Source organism: Mercenaria mercenaria, chromosome 5, assembly GCF_021730395.1.
Source record: "Mercenaria mercenaria strain notata chromosome 5, MADL_Memer_1, whole genome shotgun sequence".
NCBI classification, from domain to species: domain Eukaryota; kingdom Metazoa; phylum Mollusca; class Bivalvia; order Venerida; family Veneridae; genus Mercenaria; species Mercenaria mercenaria.
The window spans coordinates 508,234-535,455 of NC_069365.1; the positions used below are offsets into that span (position 1 = coordinate 508,234).

General features: G+C 36.3%; 1 protein-coding gene across 3 annotated transcripts; it reads left to right on the plus strand.

Annotated features, from left to right (window-relative positions):
* Window positions 1–26,378, plus strand: LOC123556269 (E3 ubiquitin-protein ligase UBR4-like). 3 transcript variants are annotated; one of them, XM_053542483.1, is made up of 22 exons: window positions 1–511; window positions 3,125–3,273; window positions 3,610–3,680; window positions 6,041–6,137; window positions 7,013–7,138; window positions 7,833–8,003; window positions 8,538–8,604; window positions 9,121–9,298; window positions 10,062–10,200; window positions 10,587–10,835; window positions 18,832–18,970; window positions 19,648–19,759; window positions 19,983–20,165; window positions 21,344–21,428; window positions 21,956–22,077; window positions 22,298–22,421; window positions 22,902–23,205; window positions 23,521–23,662; window positions 24,425–24,506; window positions 25,051–25,224; window positions 25,702–25,823; window positions 26,351–26,378. In XM_053542483.1, coding segments are annotated over exons 13-20 (1,041 nt in total). In that variant the 5' UTR covers window positions 1–511; window positions 3,125–3,273; window positions 3,610–3,680; window positions 6,041–6,137; window positions 7,013–7,138; window positions 7,833–8,003; window positions 8,538–8,604; window positions 9,121–9,298; window positions 10,062–10,200; window positions 10,587–10,835; window positions 18,832–18,970; window positions 19,648–19,759; window positions 19,983–19,985; the 3' UTR covers window positions 25,053–25,224; window positions 25,702–25,823; window positions 26,351–26,378. The 3 variants fall into 3 exon arrangements, with proteins under 3 accessions (XP_053398458.1, XP_053398456.1, XP_053398457.1); XM_053542481.1 differs by having other exon boundaries at window positions 9–511; window positions 22,899–23,205; XM_053542482.1 differs by lacking the exon at window positions 18,832–18,970 and having other exon boundaries at window positions 9–511; window positions 22,899–23,205.
* Window positions 26,379–27,222: the final 844 nt, after the last annotated feature.

The following is a 27,222-nucleotide window of genomic DNA, read 5'->3' on the forward strand; positions in this document are numbered from 1 at the left end:
TCTCCCGTATTTTCAGTATATCTCCCGGTCTCCCACCGGAACATGAAAACCTCCCGTAAAAAAATAAAATTCAGAAAAAAAGTCCTCTGTCGAAAAATCGTATCTCCGACCCAATGTAGACCTTTAGAAAATACTTGAAATTCAATATCGAGTAGCCTGGAAATACTCTTCAGACATAATTTTCATAGTTGTCTATAATCCCTAGCTTGTTTTGCGAGAGATACACGCCTGAGGCATTAATTATCTTACCACCTACTGTCGCCATCTGCAAACAATTAACCATTTAATCTTACCCGTAGGCAATTGTAAACATGTGCATGCGAGATTTTAGACTGATTCAATAACATCAAAGCCACTGATCCGTAGTTTTTTAAAACAATATGTAAACCAGTCTTAAAATTACGTCATTTTACCGCCACCTGCCAAAGTGTACTTTTGTTTTCGCTGACCTCAATATTTATCGGGAAACACTCTTTTCCCATATTTATCGAGCCATCAGAGGATGAGACAGGTTAGTGCTAACACCGAGTTTATGTTTCTTAATTTAAATACATGCACAACATGCAAAAAATCAACAACGACTTAACAAAATTGGCGAGTTAATGTCAGACTACACAGAATTTCGGACAAACATGAATTCGGATAAGTGAATTTTATGAAATAAATTGCAATTCATACTGCCTGAATAATTGACTGCCATTCCTTTGTGATATTGTCATGTTGCAATAATTAACGGGAGAAGAATTCCCAGGTTAAATACATGTAGTTTTAATCTAAATATGGGCACTCCAGCAAAAGAACTACTTTCATTTTTGTTTTAACAACTTCATTTATTAAAAGAAATGACTGCCTTTTGACTGTTTTGACATGATATCTCCGCAATCTTTTGAGTATTGTATGCTTAAACATGTCAAAAAGATCACTCTCTCCAGATGCAGAAGCATCAACACATAAAGCAAAAACAAAGTTCCTGGTTCAATCTTTCATGGAATTCTGAATTTCCTTGGATTAAGTTAAGTGCTATAAGTAATAATCATGCATTCTGTACACAACTGTTGGCTCCACAGTTCAGACATCCCAACTCTCCCGATCCGATCGGGTTTCTCCCGTTTCTGGTTGTAAAACCCGATCACCCCGATCAGAAGTCTCAATCTCCCGATTAAAAAAAAAAACAATAAAAAAACAAAAATTATGAAATAATCCACTTCTTTGCGCCTATCGATACTGTACGTATCACTACTGATGAGTCTGTAAACAACACCTTTCGGATATTTTCGCGCCTTATTCTACCCGTGCTGATTATTGTTTATTACACGATTCAACAAAGCCAGGTGTTGATTAATGTGTCACAATTGAAATTAAAATGCAGACATTAGATATCTAATTAAATTCAATCAAATTTAGATTAGAAATTATACTGGCTTTACCTTTTTCTGTAACTTTTTGAAATCGAAAGTAGATGGTCGCCGAGTCAACCTGCTAGGTTTTAAAAAACATTTCTCTTAAAATCATTTTGATAAGAGGAAATGTCATGGTAAATTTTAATATCACTTACTATCAAATGCTGTTAAACTGTCTTGGCATCATAACAATTTGTCAAACAGATCCTTTTAGGCTGATCACTACCAAACAGAATGTAAGCCTCCGCAGGTCTAGTCACAAGTAGTCCAAATATAAATAGTACTAATCTTTTTTCCTTTCCTAGTGCATTTTCTCGACAGCAGCGTGCTTACTTTTACCCTACCGCGTTTCAGTATGTATCACTTTGCATTCTAATGAAATCGGCATGTTCCTATCGCATGCTAGATAAAAATGGCGGCGTAAGAATTTAATGTCACGAAAAGAGAAATTGAAAGAAGCGAAAAGTAGTAAATTCAGCGGGTTGTATTTAACAAACTGTAGTTTTCTTATATAAAAGTTAACACCCCCTTTTCTTTTTGTTTTACTAAAGTAGCGATCTAGTTCTTTATGGGAATATAAATGTCTGAAAATCTGATATGCTAGAAAATGTCGAAACACCGTTATGAAGTGAGTGGATTTTATATGAAATAAAGAACAGCTGGATTTAGTGGTGTTCAGCCTTTAACTGGAGATTTAGGCAAATCTACGAAAGTGTAACAATACCCGGACATTCAATTTTGGATAACAGGATTTTGATCGATAGAAGTATTTGAGCGAGGGGTTTTAAATACTGGTTAACAGGGATGAGAATCAAACAGTAAATTTTCTATTGCTTGAACTTTTATTCTTTTAGCTATATACATTTTGTTTTTACAGTTCTAACAGCTGCACTGTTTGTCATGTAAAATTCACCTGGGGAGTCTTCTTTCCAACAAAAGAAATAAAAGTGCAGGTTTAATTCTCAGTGGTGTTTTGAATTTAGACATAGTGCTTAAAGTGCCATATTTAATTTTGCACAGAAGGCTTCATGTATTATTGTTCCAAAACATTAAAAATGCATGAATAATAAGATATAGACAAGTGAATTTTTTAAGACTATATAGTGATTTTATAAGGGCAAATAAGTTTATATTATCATTAGATTTGTTAAAAGCTTCGTTATCATGAACATAATTACCGCGGTATAAAATCTCCCACTTGAACACCTCAATCTCCCACTTTGGAAAGCAAAAACTCCCACTTGGCATTCAGAAAAAGTTGGGATGTCTGTCCACTCATCAATTCAATGTTAAAAAACTTGATGATTTTTTCATGAAAACGGCTATTTAGCGCGTAAAAAATGAGCGAATAAAAGTCTCCCTTATTTCTACCCAAAAAGCCCTGCTGAGGCAAATCTCCCTTATTGACCGTCTGAAAATATGGCATGTATGAGTAAAAGGGTTTACATTCAATAAGTGTATGTATAGATAAATAGTGGAAATCATTTACCTGCATGCCTGGTAATTGATTTGATTAATAAGCATGTATTGTATTTCTCAATAACATCCTTAACTTTCTTTAGGAAAGATTTTGATTTGTTTGTTTCAGCTGTGCATCTTGTAATACATGTATGTACCTTGTTTACTTCAAGTTTATCTCTCCTTTTTTTGCCAAAAGTTTAAACATATACTTTTTTTTCAGAATTTGATGTACACATTATGTTGTTTATTGTCTTATATTGTAGAGATATTGGTTGCCTTGATGAAGTCAGGTGACCAGACTGGTTCTACTTCACCACCATTAGAGCATGAGATCAGTGTCACCCAGGAGATTGATAGCGACTGGGAGGAAGATCTGAGTCATGAGGAGGAAGATACTGCAGGAGAAGATTCTGTAAGTGTTCCAGTCTGCTGCGAAACAGTTCTAATCAAGAGACTTTTTCTGAAATATGTTAAGAAGTACACAAAGCTTGTATTAGCATGACAGTAGTTCTGATGAAATACTCTGGTTGCTAATTTTGAAATCTGTGAAATCTTTAATGTTTGCTTTGAATTTATGGTTGCGTCCATCCACAAAATTAAATCCCATCAGATGAAATTTTCTAAAATATGAAATCAGTAAATTCATATCCGTACAGATTATCTGCTTTTGGCCGTACCATAAAATTTCATGCCCGTGTAAATGTATCATTTCGCAGAACTGTTATAAAAGTTGTCTTTTTTAATTTAGGGTGAAGAATCTTTGAACAACAAACTATATATATCCACAGTTACACAGAAAGAATTTATGAACCAGCATTGGTAAGTATTACTGGAGTAATTTAATTTAAAGCCGTGATGTAGATAATATTTATTCTTTCAATGAATGGTTAAAATTTATTTCATGGAATGAACATTATACATAATTTTTGGTGTTCACATGACGTCAAATTTTTTTATGGTATTATACATTGTATATATTCCAACAAACTGCTGATTTTAATGAAATAAAACTTAAAAATCTATTTATGTAAAAGTTTTAGTTGCAGTTTGAATGAGCTTCAGCAGCCCAGATTTTGGCTGAATTTTCCTAGATTTAACTTCATTTGGCCAGACTATAGCTGCATTTGGCCAGACTAAGTTACAATTTCCCAGACTTCAGTTGTAGTCATCCAGACTTAAATTTTATGCACTAGTTTGAATGTTTTTGCAGGGAAACCAGAGTTGACAAGAAGTTCATTAGTCTGCAGCCATTTTTAGCTCACCTGAGCACAAAGTGCTCATGGTGAGATATTGTGATCACGCTGTGTAAGTTGTGCGTCCGTCAAGTTGTGCGTCCGTCGTCAACATTTGTGTTTAAATAACATCTCCTCCAAAACCAGTGAATGGATTTTGATGAAACTTGGCCATGATGTTCCTTTGGTGGTCTCTACCAAAGTTGCTTGGTTGCACATAGAATTAGGTCAAATTACATCACATACATCACAACATTTCGCTGTCAAACAGGGCTTCCTTTCTTCCTACATCAAAGGCCAAACGTTGATCGGCGCTTTTCCTTTGAACTTCAGCCGCCATGTGCCTGTGTTTATTTCAAGATGTTAATGCAATTTTGTCACCAAATGTGTCAGATAAAACTGGGATTTAAAAGTTAAATTATGTTAGAAAATACAAGAAAATTAGGATTTACAAAAAAAAATCTTGGTAAGTGGCTTTATTAGTGTTCGAAAAATGTCTGAATAATACATATCAATATGAATACCATATAGTTGGTTAATTCTGCGGGATTTTATTTCTGCTAAATTGGCGGGCCGAGGCTGTCACGCAGAAATAAATTCCGGACATTTAAACTATTAGCAGAAATTTTGGACGCAGAAATAAACTTTTATATTTTGCTTAATATAATGACCCGTTATCTTTATCTCATGAGTTTTTCATCTGCTGTCAAGTTATTCACACCTTATCGATTGTGGTTGATTTCTTTTGTTAATGTATCAATCTATTGTCCATGAATGAATGGTTACCGTTTCGTGCATGTAATCTTTACAAGTGTATATCACAAAATACTCCAGGTTTATGAAAAGCTAAACAAACTTACTAATGTGTGTGGTTACTGTTGTAACTGAATGGACTGTAAATGGACTATGTACTAGATTTTGCATTTGTAAATAAATCGCAAATTTTTCTACCAGCTGTGTTACATTTCATGAAAATGTCTTTCAAAATGAATTACCGGTACTAGACCTACTGTATCTACTTTTACCTCTGATTTTTTATCATGCACGGTAATGAAAAGAAATCGGATTTAAACATAAATCGGCTGCACCAACTTCATTGTCCAAGATTCTGGCCTAGATAATGCCACCAAGAGATAACTGACGAGAACACTATGCATTTGCGTTGTTAATTATGATGTAGTAAATGCTGTAGCTATTTCCCATGCACAGAATTTACTGCCGGTTTATGCAAAACGCAGAAATTAATTCCAGCTTTTCTCGTAGGTCGCAGAAATAAAAAAAAGCAGAAATAAACTAGGCCCGTTTTAGGACAAAACCACAGAATTTTTTGCCTGCAGAAGTAACCTGCTATATGGTAGTTATCACTCAAGTTGCTGATTATTTTGTTGCATAATCAAACATTTGGGCTTGCACCCATTGAGGCAGTTCGGTGAACTGAATGTGATTGGATGACAGTATCCGAGAGATCCCAGGCAGTCATGGTCGATGACCATGACCATAGGCGATGATTACTCATCAAGGCAGTTCGACAAACTGCGTCAGTTATATAATGGCTGGCCATAATGGCTAACCCTGTGTTGGACTGTACGTTCCTACTCCCAAGAATGCAGAACCTAGAATTGTGGTACAAGGTGGATGGGTGGATGGCCATTAGTGAGCTCCGAAAAATGGCTGGTCTTGACCATGCACTTCCGAATAAAGAAAGAAAGAAGCTGGATGCGCAAACTAATGCGAGGCTGCAGCTGATTACTGATAAGCCCAAGTGACTCACATGTAGGTTAAGGGCAAAAGAGATTCTCCAGGGGTGTACCATATATTGGACTCTTCAAAACTCGATTGAATTTATTTTTTCAATCTCTACTTTGTATGTGTACTTTTGCATTTGAAGAAGTTGCAATGAACAGTTAGGCATTGTGGAATTTGTCAAGATTTCTTCATATGTTTCAGACTTCACAGCCTACGTCTGAACCTGCTAGAGAAGTTACTGCAGTACCTACCCAAGGTCTCAGCACAAGGTAGAGTTGCTGCTATTCCATTCATGCAGGTAAATTATTTGAAGTAAAATGTTTCCAACATTTTTGAATATCTTTAATTCCTTCTTTCACTCAAGTTTCTTGCCTGTTCTTGGGGGCCAAAAACTATACTGAACAGCAAAAGAAACTATCCAGATGTGTAACTGGTATATTTTGAAATAAAAAAAATAATTCAAATTTGAATTGTTTTTTCATATCAAAATTACACCTAAAGATCTTCACGTGGTAAATTTTGAAAAATCAATCAACCGTGAAGTCAGTAGCCCACAATAGCCGTTTGAAAGGCTATATCTTCTGCGCGTCAGTTGCATTGTAATATCCCAATTGGGCGCTCGCGCCCTATTTGATTCAGTTGTGCGGTGCAACCAACAACATTTTTTAAACTTTATGCTGTTTTTCGAATTAGCTAATGATCAATACTTCCAATGACAATAAAATTTCACAAAGAAAATTGCTAATTACAGGCGCACATGAATTTTGTGCAAAACAGCTATTGTGGGACTACTGACGGTTGATTGATTTTTTAAAATCTTACACATGAAGTTCCTCAAGTGTAATGTGATATGAAAAACACAAGTGATTTATAAATTAAAGTTTTTAAATGAAAAAATACCCCAGTTATAAAACTGGATAGTTTCATTTGCTGTTCAGTATATTACCATGAAATTAAATAATTTCACAGTAGCTCTGTTGTTTATTTTAGACGAGTGTGTATGTTAGATCTATATACTGTGCATTCAAATATCACTTCTGCTTGATACTTAGATTTTATATAAGGTTTTTCTTTGCAACTTACTATAGATTTTGGTTCAATATATTCAAGCACTGCAGTTTCACACCCCATGATGATATTTTCTTGCATGTAATGCATAATTTCTGGTTTTAGTTGAAGAAGATAGGAGACAATGTTCAAGGTGTGTTTACAACCACATTTGATGCTGCATGGAACACCACACTAGCCGAGTATATGAAGACACAGAGAACACCATTTGTCAAAAAACAAGCAAGAAAAGTAAGTTTATTATAGAAAAATAGTGGACATTCAAGTCTTTTTCATGACTGTGGTTTTTATTTTCATCCAGTGGTATGGAATTGTGCTTATTTGTTAAATACTAAAATGGTTGAAAATGTCATTTGTCTACATTAAGAACCAATGAGAACAACAACAAAATGTTTTCTGTTTACTGGCAAGATTAATCTTATTTTCACAAATAAATTAAAAAATTACTGTTACATCATCAACAAATATGAAAATTTAGCTGCATGAGTACAAACAACTCAAGTTCTCAATTTTTCTAATGTAAAAAATTGAAAATAAAAAATGATTCCTGAGTAGTGTGCCTTCGTTGAGGTTTGAAATTGGATGCAGTGTACTTATATTCGTACTAGATTAATTGTACCATAGATGGGTTGCAATTTGAATTTTATAATGTGACTTTTGGAAGACCAGAGACATTGTTCATTTCATTATTCATATGCAAGTTTTCACTTCAACTGAAATCACTGCCCAAGAGACACTAAAATAGCTGCAAAAAACTGGTGAAAATATTTTGCATTGCAGTGAAAGATACAGGGGAAAATGTATTATATTTTATTTTTTCTCATCTTTTTTTTTCTAATTTTCATTCGAAAGTACATAATAACACCATGATTTCAAAGGATTAATTATTTCATACTTTATTGTCAAACATCATTTGTATTTTCAGTTACTTCTGTTTATTAGTGGATCAAGGGACAGATACAGAGAGATATGTGACCTTTACTCTATAGAGAACAACCTGAATGCTGTCATTGAACAGTGTAACAAGAGGGCACTTTCCACTACTGAGCTTGCTCCACACAGTGTCATACTGCCATATGACTCTCTACTTGTTCTTGTAAGTACTTTGTTTAGTAACAAGTAAAGAGCTTCCATAGATGAGTCAGTAATGTTTTTATCTAGAATAACCTCTTGTGCATTGAGCCCTTCTTTTGTACTCCTGTGAGGAATCTGGCTTTTTGACGGTTGACTGTTCTACCAAGGCGCTTGCCCTAGCCTGAAGTAATGTCTGTTGGGACGTCTAGGGAAAACCTATACTACTGAAACTGAAGTGTTGGTGAAAAAAATGTAAAATTGCCACATGACCTATGATAGTGTTGGCATGAGTGTATCCAAACAAAAAATGACTTTATGTCTTATTATGAAGTCATCAAGCAAGCTTAGAGAAGGTTGAGGCTCTACCTGCGTGCCTGCCCTTAACCATTGTTAACAGAAAATGCATTTTGCTTATTAGCAGTGTTAAAAATGTTGTCCGCTGCTCCTAGGTGTGTCGAACCAACATTGAATCGAGCTCACATACATACAAAAATGGAATTTGATGGCTTACTCATTAACTCATTTCTGACAAATAAGTGTTCTTGGAACTTCTCAGTTTCAGACCAGGACTTTGGCACAAGGCCAGAAAGATGACACTAACTGCAGGCCACACAGATGTCAAGGTAATAAAGATGTTGTGTAGTAAATTTAATGATTGAGACCTATTTCTTACATTGATTGTAGATTATATTCTCCAAACCTGCATTAACTACTTTCCTTAATTGCTTCCTGGACTTCTGACCAGTTCTCTTGCCTTGATAAGTTATTTTGAAGACTGCAGCCAAATTCTCTCTTCATAACATGAACCCATAACCTTCTGATCAGAATTTTGAAACTCTATCCCTGTACATCAGAGCCTCTCTAAATTTTAATAAGTTGTTATGGAAGCAAAATATTTTTTGAAAAATAATTATGGCCTATTTATGCAATTTGTTGTATGCAAAGGTAAATAATTCTAGTGTAAAACAGGTACTTCATATTTTATAAGAACACAAGAATATAGGATAGGAAAAATTATAAGAATGCAGAAGCACTCTGATACCTTATGTAAAATTTTTGTAAACATAGTTTCACCTTTTGTTCTATTAAAATGATATTTGCAGTTCTTCAGTAAAACAGAAGTTTAATGTATATTTCAGGTTGAGTTTCGAATTCCTATAGTGGCGTGTAATCTGATGATAGAATATGCTGATCTCTGTGACAACCTTCAAGCTACCAGTGAGACATTACAGTGTCCACGCTGCAGTGCCTCCATCCCAGCTAACCCTGGAGTTTGCGGTAACTGCGGGAAAGTGTGTTCCAGTGTCATAAATGCAGGTAAGATATCTCAGCCTCTTGTGTTCAGCCATAGTTTTATCCATTTTCAGTATGCATGGTTTTTCTAAGCATGATCTGCTTAGCACATACCCTGCTCAATTTCTTAAATAAACTTGCCAGTGTTTCAATTTGGACAGTACCATTAACTGTTTAAAGTGGTGTTACCAAAAAGATACTGACTGAATAGCAAACAGTGCAGATCTTGATCAGACTGCATGGATGTGCAGGCTGATTATGATCTACACTGGTCGTAGAGGCAGAATCAGTCGTGTCCAGCATGCTAATGGTTAGTGTCTGCAATTAGAGTATGTTTCAGAGTCCTACGCTGTTCTACGCTGTAAAAGGCCCTACACCGTACTGAAGCAGCAGATAAATGCAGATAAAATGCAGGTTTAAGTCAGATTATTTCATGTAGGAACAAGATATAAAGGGTAACCACCTATATCCTTGATGACAGCCGCCTTATATTATCTATTTTCATTTCCAGGGTACTGCTATGATATTTGATGCTATAGCATAGTAATTATGAAATACAAACAGGGACTTTGTCGCATAATAATTGTCACAATTCCCAGTCTTATTTGTGTAATAGGAAAAGAAATCTGGTTGTGTTAAAATTTGACTTTTTATCCCGATATCGCATTGAACAGACTGGAAGACAGACCAAAACTGTGATGTCATTAGTCTGTCTATAAGCAAATACCCTCACTTTATGTCACATTTGGTGCTAAATATGTTCTGATGATTTTCTTTTTCGTTACAGAGCCATTAATTATGATGAGAAAGACCCGTTCCTGTGTAATGCCTGTGGCTTCTGTAAATATGCCAAGTTTGATTTCACCCGCACAGCCAAACCATGTTGTGCTGTAGATCCTATTGAGAATGAAGAAGACAGGAAGAAGGTGAGAAATTATACTGTTACCATGGTTACATGTCTTCTCTTCTCTATTTTCCAATCTTGTGGTAACTTGTGATGATATTGTATTGTTTCTGAATGATAGGGAGTTTATACAGATTTTGTGTTCAAATTTTATAGAATAAGATCTCAAACTACAGACATCCTATAAGAGATTGGCAAGGGATTTTTCTTGGGAGGAGATAATTAGACATTTACATGATAAATTGATTCCACTTATTTGAATACTGATTATTGGAATATACCGCTAAATATTGGGATACAAAGTTAAAGCACCAATCAATCCCTATATCATTCCAAATAAAGTTTTTGTATATGAACAGATAAATTTCTTGATTCAATGATTGATTCAATGATAAATGAATATTTCAGACTAAAACAACCATAAATTCGCTGTTGGAGAAGGCAGACTGAATCTATAAACAGTTACAACTGCATCGTCCAGCACTGGAGAACCTGGGGATCCAGGTAGCTGAGCACAGCACTGACAGACCAGAAGATGGTGGTGGACAGTGGGGAGGAGTGCCAGGATCAGCTGTGAATAAATCTATACAACATCTAGCCCTGAAATACTGTGGAGAAAGCAAATCTTCTTTTGACGAACTCAGCAAAATTATACAGGTAACTGAAACATATATCAAGTATTATTTATTTTTTAACCATTTCCCTAATAAATGGTAGATCATTACAAATTAATATGTTCTTGATTGTTCAGCTTCTTAAGTTATTTTATGGTAGATAGCTATGACATGAAAATTTATCTCTAACCTAGTCTTTTAAGACTGTTGCATTACAGCAATTTTAATTGTGAGACATATTGTTTTTGCCCTGTCCGTCCGTCCTTCACACGTATTTCCGACCAATAACTGGAGAACCATTTGACCTAGAATCTTCAAACTTCATAGGATGGCAGGGTTTATGGAGTAGACACCCCTTATTTATCCCCCCACCAAAGGTGAAGGGGATATTAGAAATGCTCTCCGTCCGTGCGTCCGTCTGTCCGTCCGTCCGTCCGTCCGTGCGTCCGCAACGATCTTTGTCCGGAGCATAACTCCAAAAGTACTTGAGGGATTTTCTTCAAACTTCATACACTGATAGAACACATTGGGAGGAAGTGCAGTGTGCAAGAACAATAACTCTACCTTGCCTATTTTTTGAGTTATTCCCCTTTATCTTATTTTCTTAAAAAATTTTGTCCGGAGCATAACTCCAAAAGTACTGGAGGGATTTTCTTCAAACTTTATACACTGATAGAACACATTGGGAGGAAGTGCAGTGTGCAAGAACAATAACTCTACCTTGCCTATTTTTTGAGTTATTCCCCTTTATCATGTTTTCTTAAAACATTTTGTCCGGAGCATAACCCCAAAAGTACTGGAGGGATTTTCTTCAAACTTCATACACTGATAGAACACATTGGGAGGAAGTGCAGTGTGCAAGAACAATAACTCTACCTTGCCTATTTTTTGAGTTATTCCCCTTTATCATATTTTCTTAAAAAATTTGTCCGGAGCATATCTTCTTCATGCATGGAGGGATTTTGATATATCTTGGCACAAATGTTTACCACCACGAGGCAGAGTGTCCTACGCAAGAACCAGGTCCCTAGGTCTAAGGTCAAGGTCACACTTAGAGGTCAAAGGATACAAGAATAAAAACCTTGTCCGGAGCATTTCTTCTTCATGCATTGAGGGATTTTGATATAACTTGGCACAAATGTTCACCACCACGAGACGGAGTGTCGTGCGCAAGATCCAGGTCACTAGGCCTAAGGTCAAGGTCACACTTAGAGGCCAAAGGTCAGATACAAGAATGACTTTGTCCGAAGCATTTCTTCTTCATGCATGGAGGGATTTTGATGTAACTTGGCACAATTATACACCATCATGAGACGAAGTGTCATGCGCAGTTCCCTTCTTTAGAATTACTTCCCTTTGTTGTTACTTTAAATAGCTTTTATTGTAACTTTTTCATTACTAGTCGTAGGGAAAAATTGAGACCACTTTTCTGTAGTACAACAAACATGCTAAATCCAATTTTGAGGTGTATTTTGACCAGTCTCTTCCTGATAAAGATTTTTGTGTGGACTTGCAATTTTTTTTTTTTTTTTTTTTTTTTTTTTAAAGATGAACTTCCCTTAGTTGTTACTATAAATAACTTATATTGTAACATTTTTATAATTGACCCTAGGGAAAAAACAAGACCACTTTTCTGTGGTACAGCATAGATGTTACTCTCCAGTTTTAGGTGTATTTTATTAATTTTATTATATATAAGGTATCTCTACCTAGTAAGGAGTTTTTTTGTGGACTTTAAAAAACAAAAGACTTACAATGATTACTAAACAACCACAAAATTAACATTCCATTTGCAAATACAGCTGCTGGAGTAAAGAAATTTGCTTTGACGGGCATATATTGTGACATTCTGGCACTCTTGTTCCCTGTTAGCTTTCCATTCCTTCTTTTTACAGTAGCCATATAGAAAAACATCATAGCTATACTCTTCATGAAAACTAATAAAATTTAGCAGTAAACCACCTCACTACTGACTTATTCTTTCTTCCACATCTTAAAACCCCTGATGCGGACCACATCCTTCAATTATGATATGCCCGGTGGGGGGATTAGCCATGTCTGACATGGCTCTTGTTGTTTTTGAGGTCACTCCATCAAAAGTCAAGGTCACAGGGGCCTGAACATGGAAAACAATTTCCGATCAATAACTTGAGAACCACTTGATCCAGCATGTTGAAACTTCATAGGATGATTGGAAATGTAGAGTAGATGACCCCTATTGATTTTGGGGTCACTCCATCTAAGCTCAAGTCACAGAGGCCTGAATATGGAAAACCATTTCTGATCAATAACTTGAGAGCCACTTGACTTAGAATGTTGAAACTTCATAGGATGATTGGACGTGCAGAATAGATGACCTCTATTGATTTTGGGGTCACTCTATTAAAGGTCCAGGTCACAGTGGAAATCCATTTCCGGTCAATAACTTGAGAACCATTTGACCTAGAACCTTCAATCTTCATAGGGTAATAGTACTTACAGAGTAGATGACCCCTGTTGTTTTTGGGGTCACTCCTTGAAAGGTCAAGGTCACAGGGGCCATCCGTCCGTCACACTTCATTTTCAATCAATAACTGGAGAACCATTTGACCTAGAACCTTCAAACTGCATAGGGTGATAGGGCTTTTAGAGTAGATGACCCTATTTTTATTAGCTCACCTGTCACAAAGTGACAAGGTCAGCTTTTGTGATCGCACGGTGTCCGCCGTCCATCCGTCCGTGCGTCCGTCCGTCCGTAAACTTTTGCTTGTGACCACGCTAGAGGTCACATTTTTCATGGGATCTTTATGAAAGTTGGTCAGAATGTTCATCTTGATGATATCTAGGTCAAGTTCGAAACTGGGTCACGTGCCTTCAAAAACTAGGTCAGTAGGTCTAAAAATAGAAAAACCTTGTGACCTCTCTAGAGGCTATATATTTCACAAGATCTTCATGAAAATTGGTCAGAATGTTCATCTTGATGATATCTAGGTCAAGTTCGAAACTGGGTTACGTGCATTCAAAAACTAGGTCAGTAGGTTTAAAAATAGAAAAACCTTGTGACCTCTCTAGAGGCCATATATTTCATGAGATCTTTATGAAAATTGGTCGGAATATTCACCTTGATATCTAGGTCAAGTTCGAAAGTGGGTCACGTGCCTTCAAAAACTAGGTCAGTAGGTCAAATAATAGAAAAACCTTGTGACCTCTCTAGAGGCCATATTTTTCATGGGATTTGTATGAAAATTGGTCTGAATGTTCATCTTGATGATATCTAGGTCAAGTTCGAAACAGGGTCATGTGCATTCAAAAACTAGGTCAGTAGGTCTAAAAGTAGAAAAACCTTGTGACCTCTCTAGAGGCCATACTTGTGAATGGATCTCCATAAAAATTGGTCAGAATGTTCACCTTGATGATATCTAGGTCAAATTTGAAACTGGTTCACGTGCCTTAAAAAACTAGGTCAGTAGGTCAAATAATAAAAAAACCTTGTGACCTCTCTAGAGGCCATACTTTTCATGGGATCTATATGAAAGTTGGTCTGAATGTTCATCTTGATGATATCTAGGTCAAGTTTGAAACTGGGTCAACTGCAGTCAAAAACTAGGTCAGTAGGTCTAAAATTATTAAAATCTTTTGACCTCTCTAGAGGCCATATTTTTCAATGGATCTTCATGAAAATTGATCTGAATGTTCACCTTGATGATATCTAGGTCAGTTTCGAAACTGGGTCACGTGCGGTCAAACACTAGGCTAGTAGGTATAAAAATAGAAAAACCTTCCTCCTTGTGACCTCTCTAGAGGCCATATTTTTCATGAGATCTTCATGAAAATTAGTGAGAATGTTCACCTTGATGATATCTGGGTAAAGTTCAAAATAGTGTCACGTACTTTCGAAAACTAGGTCAATAGGTCAAATAATAGAAAAACCTTGTGACCTCTCTAGAGACCATATTTTTCAATGGATCTTCATGAAAATTGGTCAGAATTTTTATCTTGATAATATCTAGGTCAAGTTCAAAACTGGGGCACATGAGCTCAAAAACTAGGTCACTATGTCAAATAATAGAAAGAACGACGTCATACTCAAAACTGGGGCATGTGGGAAGAGGTGAGCGATTCAGGACCATCATGGTCCTCTTGTTGGGGTTACTAGATGAAAGGTCAAGGTCACAGGGACCTGATCATGGAAAACCGTTTCTGATCAATAACTTGAGACCCACTAGACCCAGAATGTTGAAACTTCATAGGATGATTGGAAATGTAGAGTAGATGACTCCTATTGATTTTTGGGTCACTTGATCAAGGGTCAAGATCAAAGGGACCAGAACATTGAAAACGGTTTCTGATTAATAACTTGAGAACCATTTGACCCAGAACCTTCAAACTTTATAGGATGATAGGACTTACAGAATAGATGACCCTTTTTAGCTCACCTGTCACATAGTGACAAGGTGAGCTTTTGTGATCACCTTCGTCCGTCGTCCGTCCGTGCGTGCGTCCGTCCGTCCGTGCGTCTGTCCGTCAACAATTTCTTGTCTGCACTATAGTGGTTTCATTTATGATTTTATTTTAACCAAACATGCACACAACTTGTATCACCATAAGATCACGGTTCCTTTCTTGAACTGGCCATTATGGGATCCAGAGTTATGGCCCCTGAAAGGGCCAAAATTAGCTATTTTGACCTTGTCTGAACAATAGCAGCTTTATTTATGTCTCCCCCAGGAGACATATTGTTTTTGCCCTGTCCGTCCGTCCGTCCGTCCGTCCGTACGTCACACTTCATTTCCGAGCAATAACTGGAGAACCATTTGACCTAGAACCTTCAAACTTCATAGGGTTGTAGGGCTGCTGGAGTAGACGACCCCTATTGTTTTTGGGGTCACTCCATCAAAGGTCAAGGTCACAGGGGCCTGAACATTGAAAACCTTTTCCGATCAATAACTAGAGAACCACTTGACCCAGAACGTTGAAACTTCATAGGATGATTGGTCATGAAGAGTAGATGACCCCTATTGATTTTGGGGTCACTCCATCAAAGGTCAAGGTCACAGGGGCCTGAACATTGAAAACCATTTCCGATCAATAACTAGAGAACCACTTTACCCAGAACGTTGAAACTTCATAGGATGATTGTTCATGAAGAGTAGATGACCCCTATTGATTTTAGGGTCACTCCGTCAAAGGTCAAGGTCACAGGGGCCTGAACATTGAAAACCATTTCCGATAAATAACTAGAGAACCACTTGACCCAGAATGTTGAAACTTCATAGGATGATTGTACATGCAAAGTAGATGACCCCTACCGATTTTGGGGTCACTCCATTAAAGGTCAAGGTCACAGGGGCCTGAACATTGAAAACCATTTCCGGTCAGTAACTTGAGAACCACTTGACCCAGAATGTTGAAACTTAATAGGATGATTTGTCATAAAGAGTAGATGACCCCTAACGATTTTGGGGTCACTCTGTGAAAGGTCAAGGTCACAGGGGCCCGCACATTGAAAACCATTTCCGGTCAGTAACTTGAGAACCACTTGACCCAGAGTGATGAAACTTCGTAGGATGATTGGTCATGCAAAGTAGATGAACCCTAACGATTTTAGGGTCACTCTGTTAAAGGTCAAGGCCACAGGGGCCTGAACATGGAAAACCATTTCCAATCAATAACTTGAGAAGCTCTCGACCCAGAATGTTGAAACTTCATGGGATGATTGTTCATGCAGAGTAAATGACCCTTATTGTTTTTTGGGGTCACTCCGTTAAAGGTCAAGGTCACAGGGGCCTGAACATTGATAACCAGTTCCGATCAATAACTTGAGAACCACTTGACCCAGAATGTTGAAACTTCATAAGATGATTGAACATGCAGAGTAGATGACCCCTATTGATTTTGGGGTCAGTCTGTTAAAGGTCAAGGTCACAGTGGCCTGTTCATGTAAAATCATTTTTTGGAAATAACTTGAGAACCACTTGACCTACAATGTTGAAACTTAATAGGATGATTGGACATGCAGAGTACATGACCCCTATTTATTTTGAGGTCACTTGATCAAAGGTCAGGGTCACAGGAGCCTGAACAGTGACTTGAGAACCACTAGGCCACGAATGTTGAAATTTAGCGGGATGACTGGACATGCCAAGTAGATGATCCCTATTGCAGCCAACCATCAGTGTCTCTTTGACTTTCGCTCCTGACCCCTATTGACTTCTTGCCTATAGGACTTCGCATTGGGGGAGACATGCGCTTTTTACAAAAGCATTTTCTAGTTTATGATTTGATTTTTACCAAACTGGCACACAACTTGTATCACCATAAGATCTTGATTCTTTTCTTGAACTGGCCAGATTCCTTAATGGGTTCCAGAGTTATGGCCCCTGAAAGGGCCAGAATTAGCTATTTTGACCTTGTCTGCACAATAGCAGCTTCATTTATGATTTGATTTTAACCAAACTGGCACACAACTTGTATCACCATAAGATCTCGGTTCCTTTCTTGAACTGGCGAATTTCCGTTATGGGTACCAGAGTGATGGCCCCTGAAAGGGCCAGAATTAGCTATTTTGACCTTGTCTGCACAATAGCAGCTTCATTTATGATTTAAATTTAATCAAACTTGCACAAAACTTGTGTCACCATAAGATCTCGATTCCTTTCTTGAACCGGCCAGATCCCATAATGGGTTCCAGAGTTATGGCCCCTGAAAGGGCCAAAATTAGCTTTTTTGACCTTGTCTGCACAATAGCAGCTTCATTTGTGATTTGATTTTAACCAAACTTGCACACAACTTGTATCACCACAAGATCTTGCTTCTTTTGTTGAACTGGCCAGATTCCTTCATGGGTTCCAGAGTTATGGCCCCTTAAAGGTCCAGAATTGGCTATTTTGGCTTTTGCAGCCATATAGAGACTTCATTTATGGTTTTATTTGATACAAACTTCCAAAATATCTTCAACAACAATAAATCTTGGATTCCATGACAAATCAGATCCAATCGTAGGTTCCAGAGTTATTTTATATCTGATTACCTCCCCTGATTGGAATCAGAATGGATTTATATCAGTAAGTACTTACAGGACTTATTTGAAATTTCATTATTGTTATTAGTTGGACTGAGACAATCAGGGTAGATATCTATGGACTGATTTTATGTCAGATTACCTCCCTTTATTTCAAATTAAAATTATTATATCTCCATAACTAATGAAGATACTGATCTGAAATTTCATTTATGTCAACAGATTTATTTGGCAGATCCTTCTTTTGTCCACTTACAATATTTTTTTTTTTAATTACTTCCTTTTACGTTACTATAAATAGCTTATTTTTAGTAACTTTTTTATTATTGGCCGTAGGGAAAACACGAGACCAGTTTTTTGTGGTACAACATAGATGGTACCTCCAATTTTTAGGTGTATTTTAACATATCTATACCTTGTAAGATTTGTTTTTCTTTTTGGTTAAATTTCTTCCCTTTGTTGTTCCTGTCCTTTGGGCTTAGATATTTTTTCTGAGGACCTTCTTGTCCTCAAGTGCAGTGATAACAGGTGAGCGATATAGGGCCATCATGGCCCTCTTGTTGGTTTTGGGGTCACTTAAGGTCACAGGGGCTTGAACGTGGAAAACCATTTCCGATCAATAACTTGAGAACCACTTGACCCAGAATGTTGAAACTTTATAGGATGATTGGACATGCAGAATAGATAACTCTATTGATTTAAGGGCCACTTGATCAAAAGTCAAGGTCACAGGGGCCTGCACATGGAAAACAGTTTCCAATTCATAACTTGAGAACCATTAGGCTCATAATGTTGAAACTTAGTGGGATGATTGGACATGCCAAATAGATGATCCATATTGCAGCCAACCATCAGTGTCTCTTTGACTTTAGCTCCTGTCCCCTATTGACTTATTTCCTATTATGACTATGTATTGGGGGAGACATGCGCTTTTCTACACAAACGTCTTCTAGTATCTCTTTGATACATCTATGAAATTTATTTTACTTTCTAATGAAAGTGTATGCTGCAATATAAATTTATAAATGTATGTTTAAAGAAAGTGTTAGCATGTAGAAAGGAGCTGGTAGACTATGACAGACAACAGAGACAGGCTGTAGACACCAGCAGTTCCCCTGTCACCAGCCCTAGAGACCCACCTGTACTTAAACAAACTTAAAGAAAGCTGAAAAGTTCAGGTATGGGTACAGATAATATAATTATTTGGACTCAGATTTTTAGGGTTTAAAGCTACTCACATTTACTGTTGGCATAAAAATGTTCTCATTTACAGTTTGGTGATTTGCAGAAGTTACAAAACGGAGTGGAAATTTGGTATAAATTAATTAAGTTGTAGCACAAAAGCTTGTGTGAAAAATGGCATATCTACATCCAGATACATTTCGTTATAAAATACTATAAGACCTAAAGCATATGTACTGAATATGTTTTTCAACTGAAGAGCACTTTCAGTTAACTTGATACATTATGAAAATTTAATTGATTTTAATCAGATTAATGAATACTAAAGTTAGGATTGACACTAGTGTCTAATGTTGATTAATTATAAAGAGTGAAATTGGTGCAAACTAATTTAGTTGTTGTAGGAAACACCTTGAGCCATTCACACATTTCTTCACGAATCAACTTGAAATGTTTACCAAATCTGCAAACTTTAAGAATCTCTGGTATTGTATATTTTGCATTTTGAATTGAAGTAGAGTTCTTGTATCAGAGTTTCCTTAGTTAGATATTTCTGTGTTGACATCACTTAAAATCATGAAAATGAAATGATGATACTGTGTTAACTGATGTTGAAAATCTTACGGGATAATTTTCAAACAAAGAAATATGCAGATTTCCTGTATCACTTCAGTGTCAAGCCAAGCAATTGTTTTGGATGTGGAAGTGCAGCTGTGGAACACTGTATAACATTGTTACAAGCCCTTGTCACCAACATCAACCTTAGACATGTACTCTGTAGTCAGGTAGGGAATTCCTTTCAAAACTTTTCAACCCTAGCATCTCTCTCACACATTCCACTTTCAGACTAGAATGAATTTATAATACATGTACCCCAACAGTAAAAATTAATTCAATAATCCCAGATTTTTAAATTTAATTAGGAAAATATGTTTTTGGTTTAACTACTGATGTTGTTAGTTTAGTATTTTAGTTCAAGTTAAAGTTATTGAACTATTTTTATTACAGGGTATGATTCAGGAGTTGATAGATTTCAGCCTTCGCCGAGGCACACTACATGTAAGGTCAGAGGTCAGATCCCTGCTCTGCCTACTGATCAAAGACAACAGGTGTGGAACAGAGGAAATGAACAACATTATAATGACTCATACATCAGCAGCAGTCAAAGGACATTTATCCAACCCAGATCTTGTAAGATTCTTGTTTCATGTGTATTATTCATAAGGGATAAAAAAAAAACAATGAGATGGTAATTGACTTTTGATAAAGAAGAATATTAAAATTCAGTTATCACCCAGTTGAAGTGATTTGTCTTTGTAAATAAAAGAATTTTCTTTGCATGGAGACAATGGAACAGTGTAGAATAGTCTTACGTTTGTGTACAGTGAAAGTTGTATTAAACAGCCTACCAAGGCAGGGACCAATCTGGCTACTTAGACATGTTAGAACAAAAAGTAAATCTGGAAAGCTTAAGGTATTAGGCCCCTTATAGTGATGTTTAAAAAATGGCATTTGCTTGGTATATTCTTACAGTTGACCATGCTTCGCACTTATATGCAAATTTTTAAAAACTTTTACCGTGCCGTTTTTTATAAATTTTGTGTAATTTATGGTATTTCCTAAAGCTCAAGTAGAGACAAATTTCAAAGTGGTGGCCTTTATCCAAAACGTTTTCAGAGAATTTATTATTCCATTATTTTTTATGAAATAAACATCAAACTATTGGTAAACAATCATAAAACTTAAAATAAAAACTGTCAATATCATTTTTTCTAGGGTGCCTCGAGTAAACGGATTTAATCAGACAGAATTCCAACTCCAATATTGAAAAATTATGGTCGAATCCTGCGGGTCTGTTTTGAATTTTGCTCACTTTATTCAAAAATAACCTTGGGGCAGAGGTAAAACCTACCTACATTTCTTCCACAATATGTAATCTAAAGAATGAAGGCAAAATAGAGAACTTTTACCGCATGTAACTCAGTATTTTTAAAGATGTCTAACTCTACCCCTTCTGTTTTAGAGGTAAATTCACTTTTAACAGCAAGAAATCGCATATCAAATGATTTTTTTCCCATTTTTGTACAATAAATCAATAATAAGTCTTGAAAGAAGTAAAAACTAGCTAGAAAAAAAGGAAAACAAGGGAAAAAAATTTGGTCCCAGTAGGGCTTGAACCTACGCCCCCCTGAAAATTGCTGTCAAAGTAGGTTTATGGTAGGAATTGAATACTCTTCAAAAAGGAGGTACTCTATTATGGGCCTAATACCTTAAGGCAAAAATGACTGGTGTAAACAGGGGGGTGTGGGGGGCTAAGACAGGTTTTTAGCTATATTCTAAGGCCATAACTGATCTTTTCTGTAACCCAGGGTTCTTCTGTGAGACATGAGATACTGTTGCTGGCTAACTCCCTTAAACAAGAAGATACATGTTGGGAATTCAGGGTGAGATGTGGTAAGTTGATTTACTACTTTGATCCAGTGTATTCAGTGCTGTTGGTTGGTTGTATAATGGGAGGGGAGTGTAATAGATCTGTGATCTATCATATTAGTATTTAAATGATCACCTTTAAGGTAAACACATGACAGTAAGATGGACTTACTTCCCTAGAAAAGGTGGCTTATTTTATCTGGGGACCAAACACCGCTCTTCATGGAATTACATGCCTCAACATGTGTATCATTGAAGGTTCCATGTTCACCGCCATTTGAATACATCTGCGGATGTCTCTAAATTGCTTTTTGTACTTTTAGCATATGTAAATGTTGAGTTCTGCTCAATCTGGGGCTAGAGGGCGTGGACGGTAGCATGCATTTCCACTACTGTCCATGAACAGGCTCAATCAAACCGAGCCTGCAACATTTTCGTTTTTGTCGTGTTGAGCGACCTGTGAAGTTTCCACTTATAACCTTGATTGTAACTTCCGTTTGAAGATTATTACGAAATTCTCAGTCATCTTACTGTGATAAAATTGTTTTCAGTGATGCGACTCTTCCTGATGGGAATCCAGCTGAAACAACCGGTTATTATGGAAAGTGTGACATTACCCTGTCTAAGGATACTCCAACATCTGATTAGACCTGACAAGTCACAGATAGCTAAGGTAAATTATCAGGGCGTACGAAATTGCTGGTTTCTTGGTTTGACTTATTTTTCAGACCGATTCTATAACCCTTTGGTAATATCTGTCCAATATTGATGTTATAGACAATCAGTTCTATGGCAATGGATACATTTCTATTTTGGTATGAAATCTGTCAAACATTTAGAGCTTCTGTATTTGCTTCGAGACTCATAATAATGCTTCGATATATTTGCTGCAGGATGGTAGCCAGGAAGAACCCCCTGTCAATGTAGTGATGGCCTTACCTCCTAAGTTACATTTGAACAGTGCAGAGTGGTTGGCTGGAAACCAGAACTGGCGGAAATGTCTGCCAGTCCAACAAGGTAAGAACGCATTTCTCATTTAGGTTGATGATGAACTTTGTTTGCTGTCAAAGATATTCTAGAAATAAGTTGAAAACAGTTCAGTTTGTGTAAAATTAAAGATTTGTGTTTTATCTTTGCTAATTATATTGTTAAAGTTTTTCAGTACAAGTTAAGTCAAAATTAACTTCATGCTTCTTTCCTGAAATAAGTCCTGAAACTAGATGACAAAAAAAATGATATAGTTGTATTTGATTAAGACAGCTTCAGGTTCTCAACTAGTTAAAAAAATACAGTTCATATAATGTTGTGTAACTTAACATATATCAAGAAAACAAAGTCAGTTATGAGCAATCGTGGCTTCAGAATAAATCATTAAAAATATTAAATCTTTCAAGGCAAGGTTCTGTAATTGATATGTTGGGCCGGCTGGTTGCAAATAAAGAAACAACAAAAAATGTCATGTGTCTGTGTAAAGAAACTGTATTGTATTTTCAGCAGCGCAGCAGACCACACCAACAGCAGAGAAGAAGGAAGAAATTACTGAGAAACAATCAGAAAAAGATAAATGTGTTGAGAAGACTGAAGCTCGGGCTCGTTATCTTGAGGAGAAATATGCCACTAGGTGGCGTACCAAGATGTGGAAGGTTCCTGGTGTTCCATTGAAGCTGACACAAACAACTTGGCTGCAGCAGGCTATATTCTCACCATCGTCCCAGTCAGCAAGACAGACAGCAACCAGGGTGATTGAGTATATAGCACAGGTTCCATCTAGGAAGAAAGAAATTGTGGACATGCTCACAGGGTAATGCTATATGCTCTTTCCATACATCTTCAAGTTTCCACAAAGAAACACTGCTTTAACCATTGTCAATCTTTCCTCATAATCTGTGTTCAGAGTATGGTAGAAATGTTGTATTGCCTTGCATTATTATCTTAAAATGTAAAATTCCTCTTTTGCACTTTCTCTAATTTGTTCAGTTTTTGCAAATGATCATCCAGGAGATAAAGAGTTTTCCAGTCCAAATATTGCAGGTTTAATAATCAGCCTATGTACTAAATTAAATACAGAGTTAAGGTTCTTTTCTCACTTTAAAAGTAGAATTGTTTCATTCTGCAGGTGTTTGGATCAGGCGGGCAAGGCTGGAGAATGTGCCCAGGAGTTCCTATCCCTCTATGGTAGGATTATACAACCAACCCACAGGAAACATTACCTTGCTATCAAGGGGGTGTTACTCAAACTTGGAGATCTGATCACCAAGGTAAGTGTTTGTACTAAAATTTGTTTAATGAGTAAACTCCTTTTACAGCAGTATATCAGTAATTTTCAAAAAATTAGTGTAACTTCCAGTATTTCTTGATTTGGTACCTGTACAAGGAATTTCATAGCAATTTCAACTTTCCAATGTGAATTTAGAGGTAGAAAGCATATAACTTTAAACATGCTTTAATTAAATTGTCATAGAGAGGCCTCACACGCCCTAGTACCATCCTGGCAACCTTTGGATGTTTCTGCTTTCGAGGCTTTCGTCCTATAAAAGTTTTAACTAAAAGGTTTCTAAAAAGTTGAAAGCTGCTTTTATAGAAAGTATTTTTAACAATGTGTTTTGGAAATTGAGGTTTAACATTTACATGTATGTTAGTATTTTCACAATGTACTGTATGGTACCTTTGATCAGTGTCTTTAAAAATGGATGAAAATACATGTACCATCTAAACCTTGGGATGCTGATGTTTATTACATTTTTTTCAGTAAATTATTGAAATATTAGAGTGAAATATATCTGATATTTCACAGTGAAAGATACCAAAATATATTTTTCACTGGTAAGAAACTATAAAATGGGTAAATTTAGTCAAAACTTGAAATAAACAGCAAATTTGTTTCACATGTACGGTACACCATATCGTACATCTTTACTTGTTGTTATGCCACTTGTGAAAATAATGTATCTTGCTGTTCACTTGTGAAAGATATTTCAATCTTACACTGAAACAGACATATGTCTTACATTTATTTGTAGGAGGTGGAGAAACTACAGTACCTTGAGGAGACAACACTGAGTTCTGATCTGGCACAAGGTTTTGCTCTAAAATCTGTCACATGTAAGTTGTATGGTATAGAATTTCCCAGTCTGGGCACTGGATATATCTGAGATGCTCTGAGTGTCTCCCATCTAACTAAGAGACCAGTACTGGTTCTTCCCAGGAAAGACGGCTTTGTGTGTATGGGTGTTATACACTAGGCACGTTAAAGAATCAGACTGTCTATTTGCAAAGAGCTGGGCTAAGTTAGCTGGACAGGCCTATATCTAAAAGGATTTCTCTTTCTCTCAGTTTTAGGGGCTTTGTCTCACTCTGTCCCTCTGGATTGATCGCTCTGTGTCTGTACCAGTAGAGGATGAATTTCGCGCCCTGTGTGGCTGCCTTTGCGCTATGTAAAGCGCCTTTGAAGTGTTTATCATGAAAAGGGAGCTATATAAATTTTGTATAATAAATAATAATAGTAGTTACATGCAGAGTAAGCAGTAGTACAAATAAAGTAGTAGAGATTTAGGTTCAGTATATGAATAAGTTTTTATATATTATAAAATGAAAATAGATACAAAGTTCTGTGCAGGGAGAGTTGATTTATATTTTGCTCTTACAGAGTTACTGTCCCTGTTTGTTCAACAAAAGGAGATAAAGCAGCACTACAAGAATAGACTATTTGGTTACGTCCTTAATGGATATCTCTCATTGAAGAAACTTCTGTTGCAGAGAACTAAATTGATAGATGAGACACAGGATAAACTGTTAGAGCTCCCTGAGGAGCTTACTACAGGTATGTTCTTACAGGTCTGTCTTTGCAGTATAGATCATTAGATGAGGTTATGGAAGAGTTCAGGGAATCTTTTTTGGGGGGAATGAAAGTTTACATGTCTGACTGTGTCACAGTTCTTGGTCTTAATGTGTTCTGATGTGGGTAAATGTGATATTAATGTTAGGGAAGGCAGTATTTCATTATTTTGATAATTGGTTAATGGTAAAATCTGAGAGGTTAACCAAATGTGTTAAGTTTATTTCTGTATTGAACAATGAACCATTTAGTTGTTTATATCTGAAGATTATAGAATAATCAGTATAAAATTGTTCTTTTGATTTTAATTCTACAATGAAACAGCATAGGTTTTTTTTGTAAGAAGTGATAGTGTTATTCTGTTTAACAGTTGAAGGAAACTGTTAATATTATTATGTAATTAACAGATCAGAGATCTCTGGTTATATGTACCCAGTAATGTTGTGGTAATGTTTATAACAGGTACAGAGTCTGAGACAAAGGAATTTATTCAAGTGTGTGTACAGACTATACAGAAATATCCGCTAGATGACAAAGTGTCACCTGTTTTCATATTTGAGCGACTGTGTAGCATCATCTTTCCAGTTAGTACATCCTAGTACATACCATTATAAATGCTGGAGACTAAATTGTATACACGTAAAAGCTGCCAGTCAGTAGTCAGAATCTTTCCCCAAGGTCCATGGACTTCACGTTTTGGTTTTGTCCAGAAAAATTTAGTGTTTCACTAATGACTGGTTAGTTTCACAAACTATGGACTGGCAATTTATGTAGGGAGTCATGTAGTAATATAGACTGTTACTAGTTAAAATACATTTGTACTGTGCAATCATTATCAGAAGTTGTGGTTTCGGTTTGTGGCAACATGAATTTGTGGATATTAAAATATAAAGAAAAAATATGGGAATTCTTATTTCTTTTGGGGCATTTTATTTCATGGATTGATACTACCGTGCAGTGTAACATGATACAAGATATAACCCAGTTCACCACTGTTGCAAAGTTAAATATAATACAAGATTGAGTACTGTGCTGTAAAAATACCCCAAGTACAGAAATGTAGAAAACTACCTTGTCTTTAGGTATGTGTAAAAGTTCTTTCTTTTTACAGAAGGAGAATGATGTTGGTGATTTCTTCATGATCCTAGAGAAAGACCTGCAGCAAGAGGAGAATGCTGGGAAATCCATACAGCTCGAGCGAAGCTAACTCGGACCTCTCATGAGGGATGTGAAAAACAAAATATGTCAAGGTATGTCTTTTGTGCACATTGCAGATTTTTTGTTATGATCTTTTTGATGTATTTAATACATGAATACAGAGAAAGTTACTGTTTTTATTAATTCACATATAAAGTTTATGTGTGACAGTTGATTTCAGTGAAATGTTTCCCATTTATCAGAAATATAAGTTGCAAGTGAAAACATGTAAAATTAAAATTGACATGTAAATTGTTATTGAAACCTGCTTGAAGGCAGATATGAAATGAATTTTTCTGAGATCACTCTATACAGAGAAGCATATGACCTTCCCCTTGCAGATTGTGAGTTGGTTGCTCTCCTGGAAGATGACACTGGTATGGAGGTAGGCAAAATGTGTCACTTCATAAAATTCCAATCCAGACATATTTCATAATTATTTAGTGTGTGAATATCAAAAGTCATGTGGAAATGATGATTTCTTATAACTAAAATAATAATTCTGAGAAACTGCATGTGAAATCTCCATATTGAAATAACCAATATTGTAAGTACAGACTGAACATCTGAAATTTTATCAACATAGTCATAATTTCAAAATTTCTGTGAATTTCACAAATGGAAAATAGGCATAGATGTTTTGACTGAATATTTACAGTAAATCTTATACAACAAACATTTCAGTTACTTGTGAACAAGAAGATCATAAGCCTTGATTTACCTGTGAAAGATGTTTACAGGAAAGTATGGACACTGGAACATGAAGAGGTAAATGTTGAAGTTGGT